Genomic DNA, 15,923 nt, shown 5'->3' with positions numbered 1-15,923 from the left:
CCCCTCCTCTTGATTCCGTTTGTGAAATCTAAATCTCTCAGCAATAACCAGAGGTTTTGGTGAAAAATGTGCTCCAAGAATTTCCACTAGTTGCTTATATGTTTTAGTTCCTGGCTTATCTGGCTGTACGAGGCTGCGAAGTAAATTGAAAATCTTCGGCCCGATTACACTCAAAAAGGTAGGCACGACCTTTTCATTTGCCACCGCATTCGCCAATACAAAATAGTCAATACGTTCCGTATATGCACTCCATTGCCCCACATTTTCATCAAAATCACCGATGTTTCCTAATATAGTAGCCATCTCACGTTTCAAATTAAATTTTCTGTTTACTCACTGCACCCGTAACGTACGCAGATTCATCCGCTCCTCGTTGCCACTTGTTGTGTCGGTACCTTTCTACCTAGACACAATTTAGGACTCAAAACTCAGAGATTCAAACATGAAGTGCTTTATTGGAAGGAAAGGAAGTTCTGGCAAGTTCCGAACAAAGAGAGCTAAACTTAACCGAGAGAATACCCAACCATTTATCTCCTGTGACAGCGCCACCACAGGTGGGAGGAGAACACACAATACATAACATCCTCTGGTTACTGACCCTTCTGCCACTGGAAAGTTTCTCCTTATTTACTATATCAAAACCATTCATGATTTTGAACACCTCTATCAAATCTCCCCTTAACCTTATCTGCTCTAAGGAGAACAACCCCAGCTTCTCCAGTCTCTCCACATAACTGAAGTCCCTCATCCCTGGTACCATTCTAGTAAATCTCTTCTGCACTCGCTCTAAGGCCTTTCCATCCTTCCTAAAGTGTGGTGCCCAGAATTAAACACAATAATCCAGCTGAGGCCCTAACCGGTGTTTTATAAAGGTTTAGCATAACTTCCTTGCTTTTTTACTCTATACCTCTATAAAGCCAAGGATCCCATATGCCTTTTTAAACAGCCTGCTCAACTTGTCCTGCCAACTTCAAAGATTTGTGTATGGGCACCCCCACGTCTCTCTGTTCCTGCACCCCCTTTAAAATTGTGCCATTTAGTTCATATTACTTCTCCTTATTCTTCCTACCAAAATGTATCACTTCGCATTTTGCTGCATTAAATTTCATCTGCCATGTGTTTGCCCATTTCACCAGTTTGTCTATGTCCTCCTGAAGTCTGTTACTATCCTCTTCACTGTTTACTACATTTACAAGTATCGTCTGCAGACTTTGAAATTATGCTCTATATACCCAAGTCCAGGTCATTAATACATATCAAAAAGAGCCCTGGGGAACACCACTGTATACTTCCCTCCAGTCTGAAAAACAATCATTCACCACTACTCTGCTTTCTGTCACTTAGCTAGGTTTGCATTCATGCTGCCACTGTCTTTTTAATCCCATGGGCTTTAATTTTGCTAACAAGTCTATTATGTGGTACTTTGTCAAATGCCTTTTGAAAGTCCATCTACACAACATCAACTGCACTACCCTCATCAACCCTCTCCGTTACTTCATCAACAAACTCGATCAAGTTAGTCAATCACGATTTGCCTTTAACAAATCCATGCTGACTTTCATTAATTAGCCCATACTTTTTCCAAATGCCAATAAATTTTGTCCTGGATTACTGTCTCTAAAAGTTTCCTCACCACCGACGTTAGGCTGACTGGCCTGTAGTTGCCGAGTTTATCACTTCGTTTACAGATGTTTAAAATTTGCAATCCCCTAGTCCTCTGGCACTACCCCCATATCCAAGGAGGATGGGAAGATTGTGACCAGAGCCTTTGCAATTTCCACCCTTACTTCCCATCTGGACTGGGTGACTTTTCTACTTTGAGGACTGACAACCTTTTAAATATATCAATTTTATCTATTTTTATCCTATCCAATATCACTACTGTCTCCTCCTTTTCTATTACATTGGCAGCATCCGCTTTTCTAGTGAAGACTCATTTAGTACCTCAGTCATGCCCTCTGCCTCCATGAGATCTCTTTTATTGGCCCCTAATCGGCCCCATCCTTCTTTTGACTACCTTTTTACTATTTATGTGTTTATAAAAGACTTTTGGGTTTCCTTTTATGTTAGCCACTAATCTATTCTCATACTCCCTCTTTGCCCTTTCTTATTCCCTTTTTTTAGATCTCCTCTGTATTTTCTATATTCAGCTTGGTTCTATACTGTATCATTAACCTTACAATTGTCATAAGCCTCATTTTTCTGTCTTGTTGTAAACCTCTAAATCTTTAGTGCTTTAATACAATTTAGAGACAATAATCTGGGACAAATTGGTACCGCCTGAAGTTCACTTTCCAAATGTTCTTAAGTGAGTGTAGCTATCTGGTCAAGGAAAGTAGTCTACAGATGTTAAATAACAACAGAAAGTGCTGGAAACACTCAGCAGGTCAGGCAGCATCGAGGAGAGAGAAACAGAGTTAACGTTTCGGGTCGAACCCTTCGTCAGAACTATTGTATTAGAGTTTACAGATGTTAAAAGATTAAAGAGCACATTTAGGATGTGTGCTTATTATACACCCCATCCTGTGTCAGTAAATGAACATGCATCATATAGCTAGGTTGTGCTTTAAGAATTTTCTGTACGAAGCTCCTTCTTCTTCCTCCTCTTTCATTAAATCCAATGAGAGAAGCCCTGAAATCAATCCCCTAAGCTTACAAATGTGTGGCAGTAAAAATAAATTAACAGTACAACTTTAATGGATCTGTTGCTGATATGCAAGAACTTGTCATGCCTATTTAAAAGGAACAAACCTAGCGCACTGCCTGCGCAGTGCTGAAGCCAAGAAAATCAAAAGGTTTCCCCATTATGTATTATTTAGAATCCTTCTTTGCAATCGAGAGCACCACCAGCAGAAAACCAAGTCAGGAATGTTCTGCACAAATGAACATTTATGTGTGCAGATAGCACCCTCTGGTGGTGGTTATTGTGTTAACAGTTTGTATGCTGGAAAGGTCATCTGATCTTTCTTCCTGTGTGAGGTCATTTGACCTTTGTTCCTTACTTCCTGTGAGAGGTCATTTGACCTTCCTACCTTTCTTCCTGTTGACCCCAGGAAGCAGTTTTGCTAGGAAGAACCTGACTTGAGCAATGGAGAATCTGCCATGAGAGGTTCCATTTACAATCCAATGTAATCTGATTTCATATGTTAGGCCAAGCGCAATATCTGTGAGTATCTTTGTTCCTTAGCATAATAGCAACGTTGTCAGAGTAATATTTTGATAATACTATGTTTATAAAAGGTTAATATTTGATAGTTATAGAAGTTAGTCCAAATGTTAGTTAGTTATACAATTAGTCTATTCTACTGTTGTAAATATGTTTATATCTTATGTAATATCGAATGTATAGTACTCAGTTTATGTACAAAACATACTTTGTCTTTGTTTACAGTTTCACAAATGTGTTCAAGTAAAGGCTTCAAACAGCAAACAGCTTCACGAAGAATTATTTTGAATAGCGTGTTTAACTTGCTGGATAACTAGATAGGAGCACGTCTAGCGCGGCCAGTACAGTGAAAAGATATCAGTGAAAAGATAGCAATACGGCTAGCTGTGAAGAGCGGAGCAGGAGGAACCCAGAGTAAGCCTTAACCTCGTAGAGCACACCTACCTCACATCAACATGTCAGAAGATAATAACGAAAATGCTTTGCAGCAAGTAGAAGACCTTAAACAGGCAGACGAAACTGTAGAACGTGACAATCGGTCTATAAGCACCGGTTACTACAGATCGCAAGTTGGTTCACGGTCATCGGGTGGTTCTAGAGTAAGCATAGCCATCGCCAAAGCACGGGCTAAACTAGTAGCAGCTCAAGCCAGAGCTGCGCATACGGACAGTGAAATAGAAATAAAAGTAAGACAGGCACGTCTCCAAGCTGAACACCAAGCAGAACAGGCCCGGCACCAAGCAGAACAGGCCCGGCACCAAGCAGAACAGGCCCGACACCAAGCAGAACAGGCCCGACTCCAAGCTGAATTCCAAGCGGAACAGGCCCATCACCAAGTGGAACGCCAGGCTGAACAGGCCCGTCTCCAAGCCACATTAGACGCTCTGCAGCAACAAAAAGAGATAGATGCTGCATTAGCCGAGACACAAGTATTCGAGGCAATTTTGGAGGGAGCTGATCCCGAGACAGCTTACAAACCTTTAATTCCCATTCCATGGCAGAGTCCACGACAGCGCACCATAGATTACGTGAGCGACCATGCCGACATACAGTTTACAGGAGAAAGGGATGGAGGCCCGCACATCTCTACAGATGCAAACACTTCGTATAACATGCCACAAGTTGCCAACCAAGGTCAAAGCAGACGGCGTGCCTCAAGCCGCAGAGTCTCCGCCAGCAGAACGGAAGACACGGTGCAAAGGAATAGGACGCCGAATAGAGAAAGACAGAGGCAAATCCCCTCTCAGTCCCTTGAGACCCCCAACAGAGCCCCCAGCCAAGGCAACCCTGGCACAGGTCCCAGCACCTACGACCTCGCCAAATACCTTGCACGCACCCAGCTGGTGACTTCGGGGTTAATCAAGTTTGATGACAGGCCGGAGAATTATCAGGCTTGGAAGTCCTGCTTCCACGATGCCATATCGGGCTTAGACCTGTCGGCAGGAGAAGAGCTCGGCCTCCTTATCAAATGGCTCGGCCCAGAGTCCGCCGGACAGGCCTGCAGGATAAAAGCGGCCAATGTGGGGCAGCTGCCAGAGGGGTTGAAGAAGGCTTGGGTGAGGCTGGAAGAAAGCTACGGCTCGCCCAAAGCCATTGAAAGGGCTCTCTTTGACAGGTTGGAGAACTTTCCGAGGTTGACGAGTAAGGAACCCCAGAAGCTCCGCGACCTTGGAGATCTGCTGTCGGAACTTGAAGCCGCAAAGCAGGATGGCTACCTACCCGGTCTATCGTACTTAGACACTGCCAGAGGGGTAAGTCCCATCATTGAGAAGCTTCCATTTAACCTGCAGGAGAAGTGGATAACGTTTGGATCAAAGTTCAAGTTAAAGCACAACGTGGCGTTCCCACCATTCTCTGCGTTCGTTAAATTCATCCGTAAAGAAGCCAAAGCCAGGAACGACCCCAGCTTCAACTTCTTCTCCTCCCACCCAGCACTTGCCAGAAGAGACAAGTTCGACAGACATGGAAAGACACCAATATCTGTCCACAAAATGCAAGTGTCCTCAACTGAGCACACAAAGATTCAGAAGAAACCTGAGGATATGAGCAAACAATGCCCTATCCACAACAAGCCCCATCCTTTAAAGAAGTGCAGAGGCTTCAGGGAGATGTCCCTGGAAGATTGGAAACAATATCTTAAAGAGAACTCTATATGTTTCAGGTGCTGCCTTTCCACGAGCCATCTCGCCAAGAACTGCAAGGTAGATGCAAAATGCACTGAATGTGAAAGTGATCGGCACGTTTCAGCACTACACCCAGGCCCAGCTCCTTGGGAGTCAGAGTCGCCTCCTCCCGCTTCAGAGCACGGCGGGGAGAGAGAGGGAGCTGCTGGTCCAGAGATTACATCCAGGTGCACCGAGGTGTGTGGAGAAGGAGTGAGTGCAAGAGCATGCTCCAGGATATGCCTCGTTAATGTGTACCCTGTAGGACGTCGCACACTAGAGAACAAGCCATCTCAGGTGAGCACACTCAAGACTTCCATCTTGGGGAATGGTCGTCCAAGCTACCTTACCCCATGCAGTAGACCGATCCGCATGGTGTTTGACTCCAGTGCACCATATCAGTGCGTCTGTCTCAACGACGTACTCCTCACAGGGCCCGATCTTAACAACAGCCTCTTGGGAGTGCTCATGAGATTCAGGAAAGAGCCCGTCGCCATCACTGCCGATATCCAGCACATGTTTCATTGCTTCGTGGTGAGAGAAGACCACAGAGACTTCCTCCGCTTCCTGTGGTATCGGGACAATGACCCTAATAGAGACATTGTGGACTACAGAATGCATGTCCATGTCTTTGGGAATAGCCCATCCCCTGCTATTGCCATATACGGACTAAGGAGGGCTGCCAAGGAAGAAGACGACGACTTTGGCAGTGATGTGAGAGGGTTCATCGAACGAGAGTTCTACGTCGACGACGCACTGAAGTCATTCCCGACCGAAGCAGAGGCCATCAGTACCCTCGGACGAGCCCAGGAACTACTTGCACTATCCAACCTCAGGCTGCATAAGATAGCCTCTAACAGACCAGCAGTGATGGAGGCATTCCCCCCTGGATATCGTGCTAAGGACGTCAAGGACCTAGACCTCTTCACTGATGACCTCCCCCTACAGCGTAGCCTAGGGGTGTCGTGGAACATAGCAACAGACACGTTCACGTTCCAAGTCCGAGACGCCAAGAAACCTTTCACACGTAGAGGAGTGCTCTCTACAGTCAACAGCCTATACGACCCTCTTGGCTTCTTAGCCCCTGTCACCATACAAGGCAGGCTGCTCCTCAGGGAACTCTCCACACGCGAAGAGTGGGATTCACCTCTCGCTGAAGAGATGGCAGCAGAGTGGGACAGATGGAGAGACTCACTCCAAGACTTACAGGAGATCCGAATACCTCGCTGCTATTCGTCTTTCTCTCCCTTAAATGCCCAATTCAAAGAGCTTTGTGTCTTTGCAGACGCATCCGCTAAGGCCATTGCAAGTGTGGCTTATCTGAAGGTCATCACTCAAGAAGGACAAAGCAAAATCGGCTTCGTCTTTGATAGAGGCAAGTTGGCACCCCAGCCAGACCTCACCATACCCAGATTGGAACTGTGTGTAGCAGAACGCAACCTACCCCCTCACAGCAGTCTACGGAAGCTGCATCCTATCATCGACACCGACGGCCCGCCTCTGAGGTGGTTCTTCTTTTGTCGCCAGAGGACTCCAGTGACAAGTAGAGTTCAGACTATGTGGAGTCGTTAACGACCCCAGACAGGGAGTGTTCTGGACCAATGAACATTTATGTGTGCAGATAGCACCCTCTGGTGGTGGTTATTGTGTTAACAGTTTGTATGCTGGAAAGGTCATCTGATCTTTCTTCCTGTGTGAGGTCATTTGACCTTTGTTCCTTTCTTCCTGTGAGAGGTCATTTGACCTTCCTACCTTTCTTCCTGTTGACCCCGGGAAGCAGTTTTGCTAGGAAGAACCTGACTTGAGTAATGGAGAATCTGCCATGAGAGGTTCCATTTACAAGCCAATGTAATCTGATTTCATATGTTAGGCCAAGCGCAATATCTGAGTATCTTTGTTCCTTAGCATAATAGCAACGTTGTCAGAGTAATATTTTGATAATACTATGTTTATAAAAGGTTAATATTTAATAGTTATAGAAGTTAGTCCAAATGTTAGTTAGTTATACAATTAGTCTATTCTACTGTTGTAAATATGTTTATATCTTATGTAATATCGAATGTATAGTACTCAGTTTATGTACAAAACATACTTTGTCTTTGTTTACAGTTTCACAAATTTGTTCAAGTAAAGGCTTCAAACAGCAAACAGCTTCACGAAGAATTATTTTGAATAGCGTGTTTAACTTGCTGGATAACTAGATAGGAGCACGTCTAGCGCGGCCAGTACAAGGAATTTAAATTACAGAGCAAGCAGAAAGTAAATGAGTTGAGCAGCTTGCGATTTTCCAGCCTCCACATGCACAATTCTATGCATCAAATGTACTTTCCCTATCATGAATTTCCACGTTCAAAAGAGAGGAGGTAATAAACTAAAAATGGGTGTGGTTAAGGTTATTTAGCTTATAAATAGCTTACCATTAGCCAAAGTATTTGGCTGCCAAATACTTCTGTTATAAAATGACAAGATTGTGGGTAAATGCAAAAACAAGTTCACATGCAGCCACATATTCCATAAAAGCTGTAATTTCAAGCAATTTAATGACAGGCCTTTATAGGTATGTATATTTCTCATATTTAACTTGTAGGCTTCAATGCAGGTAAATGAAATCTGCAATTACCTGGTGCTAGACTTAGCACATGGGGGCTTACTGCGGCTTGTTCTGTAGTTGAAACATTATTAGAAAGGCTGATTTCAGTAGCACATTCATTAAATTTGATAGCATAAGCTGCTACAACTCCAGTGACTAATTAATATTTCCTGGCCAACAAAATTAGCATGTGACTTGTTTAATTAATGCAAAAATTGTTTTCTAGAGAGGCAAAGTTTTATAGGCTCATTTTCTTTTTGACAATTCTCCAATATTTGTGCTTATCAATATTTAATTTACTTCTGTTCTTCAAGCTCATTGTCATGCAGCAGCCATAGAATAATCAGCTGAAGTTAGTTAAGAAAGTGAATAACAGCACTGGGGTTGAATTTCCACAGCAGTTCTCCCTTTCGTCTGCTGTAACTTTGGTGGAAGATCCATGGGCACCCCAGAGAACCAGCAAGCACAGTGATTACATGGTTTCTCCAGAGTTTCCGTGGAACGTCGACCAGAGTTACGGCGGATGATCAGGAGAACCCCTGTGGAGATTCAACCCCAGTGTATTTTGCCCTTTGGTGTAGCACTGATATCACACTGGGCACTATAGAGAGGACAAAGGTGTGCCAATACCTTACTAAGGACATTTAAACAGCCAACACAGCACAGTGCCAACATCTAACAAGACATTAAACAAAGAATTGAAAGATGTGCATTTGTATAGCGTTTTATCACATCTCTCAGTAATGTCTGAAAGTGCTTTACATAGAATGAACTTTGAAGGGCTGTGGCTGTAGACATATGTAGCAGCTGTTCCCTGCACAAAAAAGAGCAGTGGCATAAATGTCCGATTAATCTGTATTTGATGTTGTGGGTTGTGGGAAGAGTGTTAGCTAGAGTTCAGGAGAACAGAGCCGCAACCACATATAAAAATTTGCAGAGGGGAAACATCGGGGCAATCTGGGATTTGGAGTGGAGGCAAGACAAACCCATGCAAAACAAACTGGGGAGGGTGTTGGGGGGCGGGGCACAGCTCTTTCATTCTCCCAGTGCAGAGAACACCCTACTCTTCTTCACCTAGTGCCATGGGATCTTTAATGGCCCAGAACTTGGTGTCAGGGGCTTGCCGCGCGTGCAAGCCCCCGATGTGCACTCACCCTGCGCGCCGACATCTGAAACCTGGCCCGCAGTGGATTTCCTTTCAGTGGCCAGGTTCTGATGTTGGCGCGCTGTGCTAACCTGACCCAGCGGCGTAGTTAGTGCAATGTGCCGGCTGGGATCAGGTGAGCACTGTTCAGCCAATCAGGGGAGGGGAAACTTCATTCATAAGTTTGAGAGTAAGAACTGTCAAACTCATGGGAAGTACTGCACCCCAAAACACTACTTAAACTTTAAATAAAATTTAAAAAATACATCCCAATCATTAAATTAAGTATAAATGAGTTTAAAAAATAATTTAAACAATAATTTTTTTTTTTGAAAAAAATAAATTTTTAATAAAAAGGGTCTAAAACTAAACTTACCTTATTGTAGATTCTTTAAAATAATAAACCTGTGGGAAAAAAAATTCTAAATTGCACTAAAACACCACTTACCTGTAAAAATAAATACTTACGTGTGCTTTTTACAAGCGTAAAGACCGGAGGCCTTTACACATGCGCAAATCCCCCAAAACCAGAGGAAATCCAAGACGCACGCGCTGCCCCCTACAGCGCACGCGCTAGCCTCTTCAACTCTTGGGTGAGAGGAGAGGAAATGCCGGTTTTCAGCGCATGCGCTGTGCATGCTGAAAACCGGCATTTCCTCCGGCCAGACGCGTGAGTACCCCTTCCGTACTCACGCGTTTGGGGAGGAATTACTGCCCCAATGTCCGCCTTAACCAACAGAATAGGCAGGCGAGGCCTAGGCTTAGTATCTCATCTGAAGGATGGGAGCTTTACAGCCATTGAGTAAATGTTTGGTACTATACTACTGCTATCAAAGTAGTCAATATTTATGTAATATGTGTGAAATAATCATTTTACGATTAATACTCAGATGCTTTGGTGGAAATGATCCTTAATGGTGCAATTCTTCTTGCCTTACAGAAATATTGTAATAAATGAAAGATATAATTTTTATATAATTAATACCTGGATTATCATTTGGCTGGCCATCCCCAGCAGTTGTTTCAGCAACGTCTAAACAACAAAGATATTTCATGTTAATGCTTAACTTTTACGATCAATAAAAAATAACATACAACACTCACAGGATCTTACAAGGAAAGATTAGTTTAAAGAATCACACAATCACAATTAAATATAAGCAATACTTCTGGGAATTGTTATAGTTTAATTCATTGAAATAAATTATGTACAAAATTATGGAGCAATGTAAAGCAAATATATTACCTAATTCTCCCTCAGATGAGTCTGAACCTCCATGTTCTTATCCAGTGACATTTAGAATGTTATGTAGAAATGAAACAAAAAATAAAATTTCTATCATGGAACAGGATAATATTAGCCGCAAAATACATCCTCAAATTAAAAACTGTATTATTTGAAGGATTACTTAAACTGTTGGTAGTGCTAATAAAGCTAACTCAGTTAAGAAATTCCAGTAGTTTTTTGAGGAACGGTTGGTTGTTATGAGCAAGTCTGTGTCTGTTTTCTTCCAGTGTCATAAAACAAGTGTTATAAATATTAATTAGTAACCAGTCTATCTTAACATTATCTGATCAGATTTTTATGCTGCAATAAATATAACTGTTTTTATACAGAGTACCACTAAGTTCACTAACTTGAATATTGAACACTATTGATAAGGGCATGTAGTACATGAAACAAAGGAAGAATCTCAGCTTACCAGACTCACTCTTTTCTGATACTGTCGAACCTTCATCATCAGAACCTTTAACATAAAAAAAGGAAATGATAAAATATCCATAAAACTCCTCTTCCGGTCAAGAGCTCAAAACTCTGATTGGTGCAAGTACAGCAGAGTGGGCCCTAAGTCAGTCAATGTCCAAAGCCAAGACACCTTCCAAATTGTCGGGCGGGATTATTTTCATTGTCAGGGTGGGTGGGCCATGTGTGTAAGGGCACAGCAGTGACATCTGTCTTGACAGCAGCCAAGAAAATCAGTGGTGCCATGCTGCTCCAATAGTAGACGAGCTCTCTGGGAAGGGCCAAATATAATAAGGCCAAATACTTAAAGATTACTCCTAAAATTGCTCCGGGATCAATTACCTTTGGCTCCAAGAGGTCTTGGCCTTCTTTTGGGGTCTCAGCAGGACTTATACCTAAGAACACCCCCCCCCCCCCGTCGCCCCCCTGCCCCCCACCGACATGCCCCCTTGATGTAAGGGCATGGGCATATGATTCACCCTCTTCCCCACTCTCCCAGAATGTTGTCATGGTTGCTGGTCTTGGTTAACGGGGTGGAAGCCTGTCAGACATTCCACCCAATTTCCACAAATTTTGGGCACCAAGGTTTTAGAGGCCGATAAACACATGGTAAAACTTGAGGAATGTGTGGAGGGTATTACAAGATGAGCAATTCAAAGAATTAGCATTGTCAGATATCAAATAAAGAAGAGAATAAAAATTCAAGAAAAAATTGTGTCACAGCATGCAAAATGAAAACATCCGTCAATGAAGCTTACACCAGTGAATGCACACATAAGTTTATTTCTGTGTAGTATGAGTGGGAAGTGATGATGTTCAACTGATGACAGCAAGAATGTTAAAAATGGAAAATCACTGACCTGGCTCTGAGTTTTCAACATTATCTGGATTTTCTTCTGTGAAATGGGAAGAAAAAAACAAAAGTGATGGGTGACACAGCAAAACAATTAAGAGAATACACTATGACAGACTTTCATATGTAAGGTTCCCAGAGCCATAACAATAAAAGGGTCTATTAACCTATGTAAGTATCAACAAATCACACATTGGCACTCCTCTGGTATTTCTCCTTTGAGCACCTCACCTTGTTTAATCCCTCTCAACTCTCTTAAAATCCTCTTTGCCTGTCACCACCCAAGTTTCACACCGAGATATTTGCCCTCCTGCACTTCCTAAACCTCTCCCTCCATATAATCTACCTATTTTCATGGCTACCCCCTCGACCTTGCCAGCTCCTATGGCCTCTCTACTCCTGTTCTCTTTTTCACAGACAAGGCCATCTCCGACCATGTCCCTGTATCCCACGTCATTCTACCCCTTCCAGCCCCACTTCCTTCTCTGTCCAAAATGGGAACAAATTCTCCCCAAGTCACTGACTGAATCCCAACTGTCTGGTCTATGTCCCTCAATTTGCCACGATACTTCTGTAGCCATTGATCCACTCAGCCACTCCCTTACATCCACATTTGATACACTAGGCCCTGCAAAAACGCTATTCTTTTCCATCCCAGTCGATCCCCCTGGTATGGCCCCCATCTTCTTCATTATCAACCATCACCTTAAACCCCTCTCCCCAGCCCCCTCCACCCACACCTCCAACAAAAAGTGCAAGGAGCTCATGGGCTTCTTTATCGCTACGCTTGAGACCATCTGCTTAACTGCCTCTAATGCCCCACCTTCCCCTTGCCCACTAAGCCAAACCTTCCCCACGCCCTAGAGGAAGGCAGCAGCAGCCAACTTCCCGGCACCAGGGGTGCTTCTGCTGCTCAGGAAGGGAGGAAAAAGAGTGGGAGAGCAATACTGGTAGGGGATTCTATCGTAAGGGGAACAGATAGGCGTTTCTGTGGCCGTAGACGTGACTCCAGGATGGTTTGTTGCCTCCCTGGTGCCAGGTCAAGGATGTCACTGAACGGCTGCAGGGCATTCTGAAGGGGGAGGGTGAACAGTCAGAGGTCGTGGTTCACATTGGGACCAATGACATGGGTAGGAAGAGGGATGAGGTCCTGCAGCAAGAATTTAGGGAGCTAGGATAATAAAGAGCAGGACCTCAAAGGTTGTAATCTCTGGATTACTCCCGGTGCCACGTGCTAGTGAGTATAGGAATAGGAGGATAGAGCAGATGAATGCGTGGCTAAAGAGTTGGTGCAGGAGGGAGGGCTTTAGTTTCCTGGATCACTGGGCCTGCTTCTGGGGAAGGTGGGACTTGTACAAGTCGGACGGGTTGCACCTGAACCAGAGCGGGACAAATATCCTTGCGGGGAGGTTTGCTAGCACTGTTCGGGGGGGTTTAAACTAAAACGGCAGGGGGTTGGGAACCTGAGCAGGGAGACAGAGGAAAGGGAAACAGGGATAAAAGCAAAAGATAGGAAGGAGAAAAACAAAAGTGGCAGTCAGAGAAATCAACAGTTTAAATCAAACGTGGCCACAGTAAATAATAATTCTAATAGGTCTAAGAGCGTTAAAAAAACAAGCCTGAAGGCTTTGTGTCTTAATGCGAGGAGCATTTGTAATAAGGTGGACGAATTGGCTGTGCAAATAGAGGTAAACGAATATGATTTGGTTGGGATTACGGAAACGTGGCTCTAGGATGGCCAAGACTGGGAACTCAACATCCAGGGGTATTCGATATTCAGGAAAGATAGGCAAAAAGGAAAGGGAGATGGGGTAGCATTACTGGTTAAAGAAGGGATTAATACAATTGTAATGAAGGATATTAGCTCTGATGATGTGGAATCTGTATGGGTAGAATCGAGAAGTACTAAGGGGAAAAAAACATTAGTGGGAGTGGTATATAGACCTCCCAACAGTAAGACGGAGGTTGGGAATGGCATTAAAAGGAAAATTAAAGAAGCGTGCAATAAGGGCACAGCAGTCATCATGGGTGACTTTAATCTACATATAGATTGGGCCAACCAAATTAGTAACAACACTGTGGAGGAGGAATTCCTGGAGTGTGTACGGGATGGTTTCCTGGACCAATATGTCGAGGAACCAACCAGAGATCAGGCCATCTTAGACTGGGTATTATGTAACAAGAAAGGATTAATTAGCAATCTTGTTGTACGAGGCCCCTTGGGTCTGAGCGATCATAATATGATCGAATTCTTCATTAAGATGGAGAATGAAGTAGTTGACTCAGAGACTAGGGTCCTCAATTTAAATAAAGGAAACTACGATGGTCTGAGGAGCGAGTTGGGTAGGATTGATTGGGGAATGGCACTCAAAGGGTTGACGGTGGATAGGCAATGGCAAACATTCAAAGACCGAATGGATGAGCTGCAGAATTTGTTTATCCCAGTTTGGCATAAAAATAAAACAAAAAAGGTGACTCAACCGTGGCTAACAAAGGGAAATTAGGGATAGCATAAGATCCAAGGAGACGACATATAAATTGGCCAGAAAAAGCAATAATCCTGAGGATTGGGAGCAGTTTAGGATTCAACAAAGGAGGACAAAGGGATTAATTAAGAAAGGGAAAATAGAATATGAGAGTAAGCTTGCAGGGAACATAAAAGCTGACTGTAAAAGCTTTTATAGATATGTGAAGAGAAAAAGATTGGTGAAGTCAAGCGTAGGTCCCTTACAGTCAGAATCAGGGGAATTTATAATGGGAAACAAAGAAATGGCAGACCAACTAAATTCATACTTTGGTTCTGTCTTCACAAAGGAGGACACAAATAACCTCCAAGAGATGCCGGGGAACATAGGGCCTGATGAAAGGGTGGAACTCAAAGAAATCAGTATTTGTAGGGAAATGGTGTTAGGAAAATTGACGGAACTGAAGGGCGATAAATCCCCAGAGCCTGATAATCTACATCCCAGGGTACTTAAGGAAGTGGCCCTAGAAATAGTAGATGCATTGCTGGTCATCTTCCAGAACTCGATAGACTCTGGAACAGTACCCATGGATTGGAGGGTAGCTAATGTTACCCCACTATTCAAAAAAGGTGGTAGAGAAAAAGTGGGGAATTATAGACCGGTAAACCTGACATCGGTAGTGGGGAAAATGCTAGAATCTATTATAAAAGATGTAATAGCAGAGCACTTGGTAAGCAGTGACAGGATCGGACAAAGTCAACATGGATTTACTAAAGGTAAATCATGCTTGACTAATCTACTGGAATTTTTTGAGGATGTAACTGGTAAAATAGATAAGGGAGAACCAGTGGATGTGGTGTATTTGGACTTTCAGAAGGCTTTCGATAAGGTCCCACATAAGAGATTAGCGTGCAAAATTAAGGCACATGGGATTGGGGGCAAGGTATTGACTTGGATAGAGAACTGGTTGGCGGACAGAAAGCAAAGAGTTGGAATAAACGGGTCGTTTTCTGAGCGGCAGGCAGTGACTAGTGGGGTACCGCAAGGATCGGTCCTAGGACCCCAGCTGTTCACAATATATATTAATGATCTGGACAAGGGAATTGGATGTAATATCTCCAAATTTGCAGATGATACAAAGCTGGGTGGGAGGGTAAGCTGTGAGGAGGATGTCGTGAAACTCCAGTACGATTTGGGCAGATTGGGTGATTGGGCAGAAACATGGCAAATGCACTATAATGTGGATAAATGTGAGGTTATCCACTTTGGTGGCAAAAACAGGAAGGCAGATTATTATTTGAATGGCAGTAGATTGGGAGAAGGGGAAGCGCAAAGAGACCTGGGTGTTCTTGTGCACCAGTCGCTGAAGGTAAGCATGCAGGTGCAGCAGGCGGTTAAGAAGGCAAATGGTATGTTGGCCTTCGTAGCAAGAGGGTTCGAGTACAGGAACAAGGATGTCTTGCTACAGTTGTACAGGGCCTTGGTGAGACCGCACCTTGGGTATTGTGTGCAGTTGTGGTCACCTTACCTGAGGAAGGACGTTCTTGCCATGGAAGGAGTGCAGCGAAGATTCACCAGGCTGATACCTGGGATGGCAGGAATGACGTATGAGGAGAGATTGTGTCGATTGGGATTATACTCACTGGAGTTTAGAAGATTGAGAGGGAATCTCATCGAAACCTATAAAATTCTGTCAGGCCTGGACAGACTAGATGCAGGAAGGATGTTTCTGATGGCCGGGGAGTCCAGAACCAGGGGTCATAGTCTAAGGATAAGGGGTAAGCCATTTAGGACTGAAA

At 43.7% G+C, this 15,923-nt stretch overlaps 1 protein-coding gene across 2 annotated transcripts in view; it reads right to left on the bottom strand.

Annotated features, from left to right (window-relative positions):
* The window catches only part of LOC147115828 (uncharacterized), a 124,391-nt gene that overhangs the window by 67,297 nt on the left and 41,171 nt on the right, over positions 1–15,923 (bottom strand). For both annotated transcript variants that reach the window (XM_085990423.1, XM_085990422.1), the window contains exons 3-6: positions 11,667–11,702; positions 10,766–10,810; positions 10,309–10,344; positions 10,048–10,095 (exon numbers count right to left, since the gene is read on the bottom strand). In XM_085990423.1, the coding sequence (XP_085846549.1) occupies positions 10,048–10,095; positions 10,309–10,344; positions 10,766–10,810; positions 11,667–11,702 (165 nt within the window). The remainder of the gene's footprint in view (positions 1–10,047; positions 10,096–10,308; positions 10,345–10,765; positions 10,811–11,666; positions 11,703–15,923) is intronic.

Source organism: Somniosus microcephalus, chromosome 6 (assembly GCF_052327205.1).
Source record: "Somniosus microcephalus isolate GS21.2 chromosome 6, FLI_Smic_1.0, whole genome shotgun sequence".
NCBI classification, from domain to species: domain Eukaryota; kingdom Metazoa; phylum Chordata; class Chondrichthyes; order Squaliformes; family Somniosidae; genus Somniosus; species Somniosus microcephalus.
The sequence above is the reverse complement of the archived record's forward strand: the minus strand, read 5'-3'. Positions and strand labels throughout refer to the sequence as shown.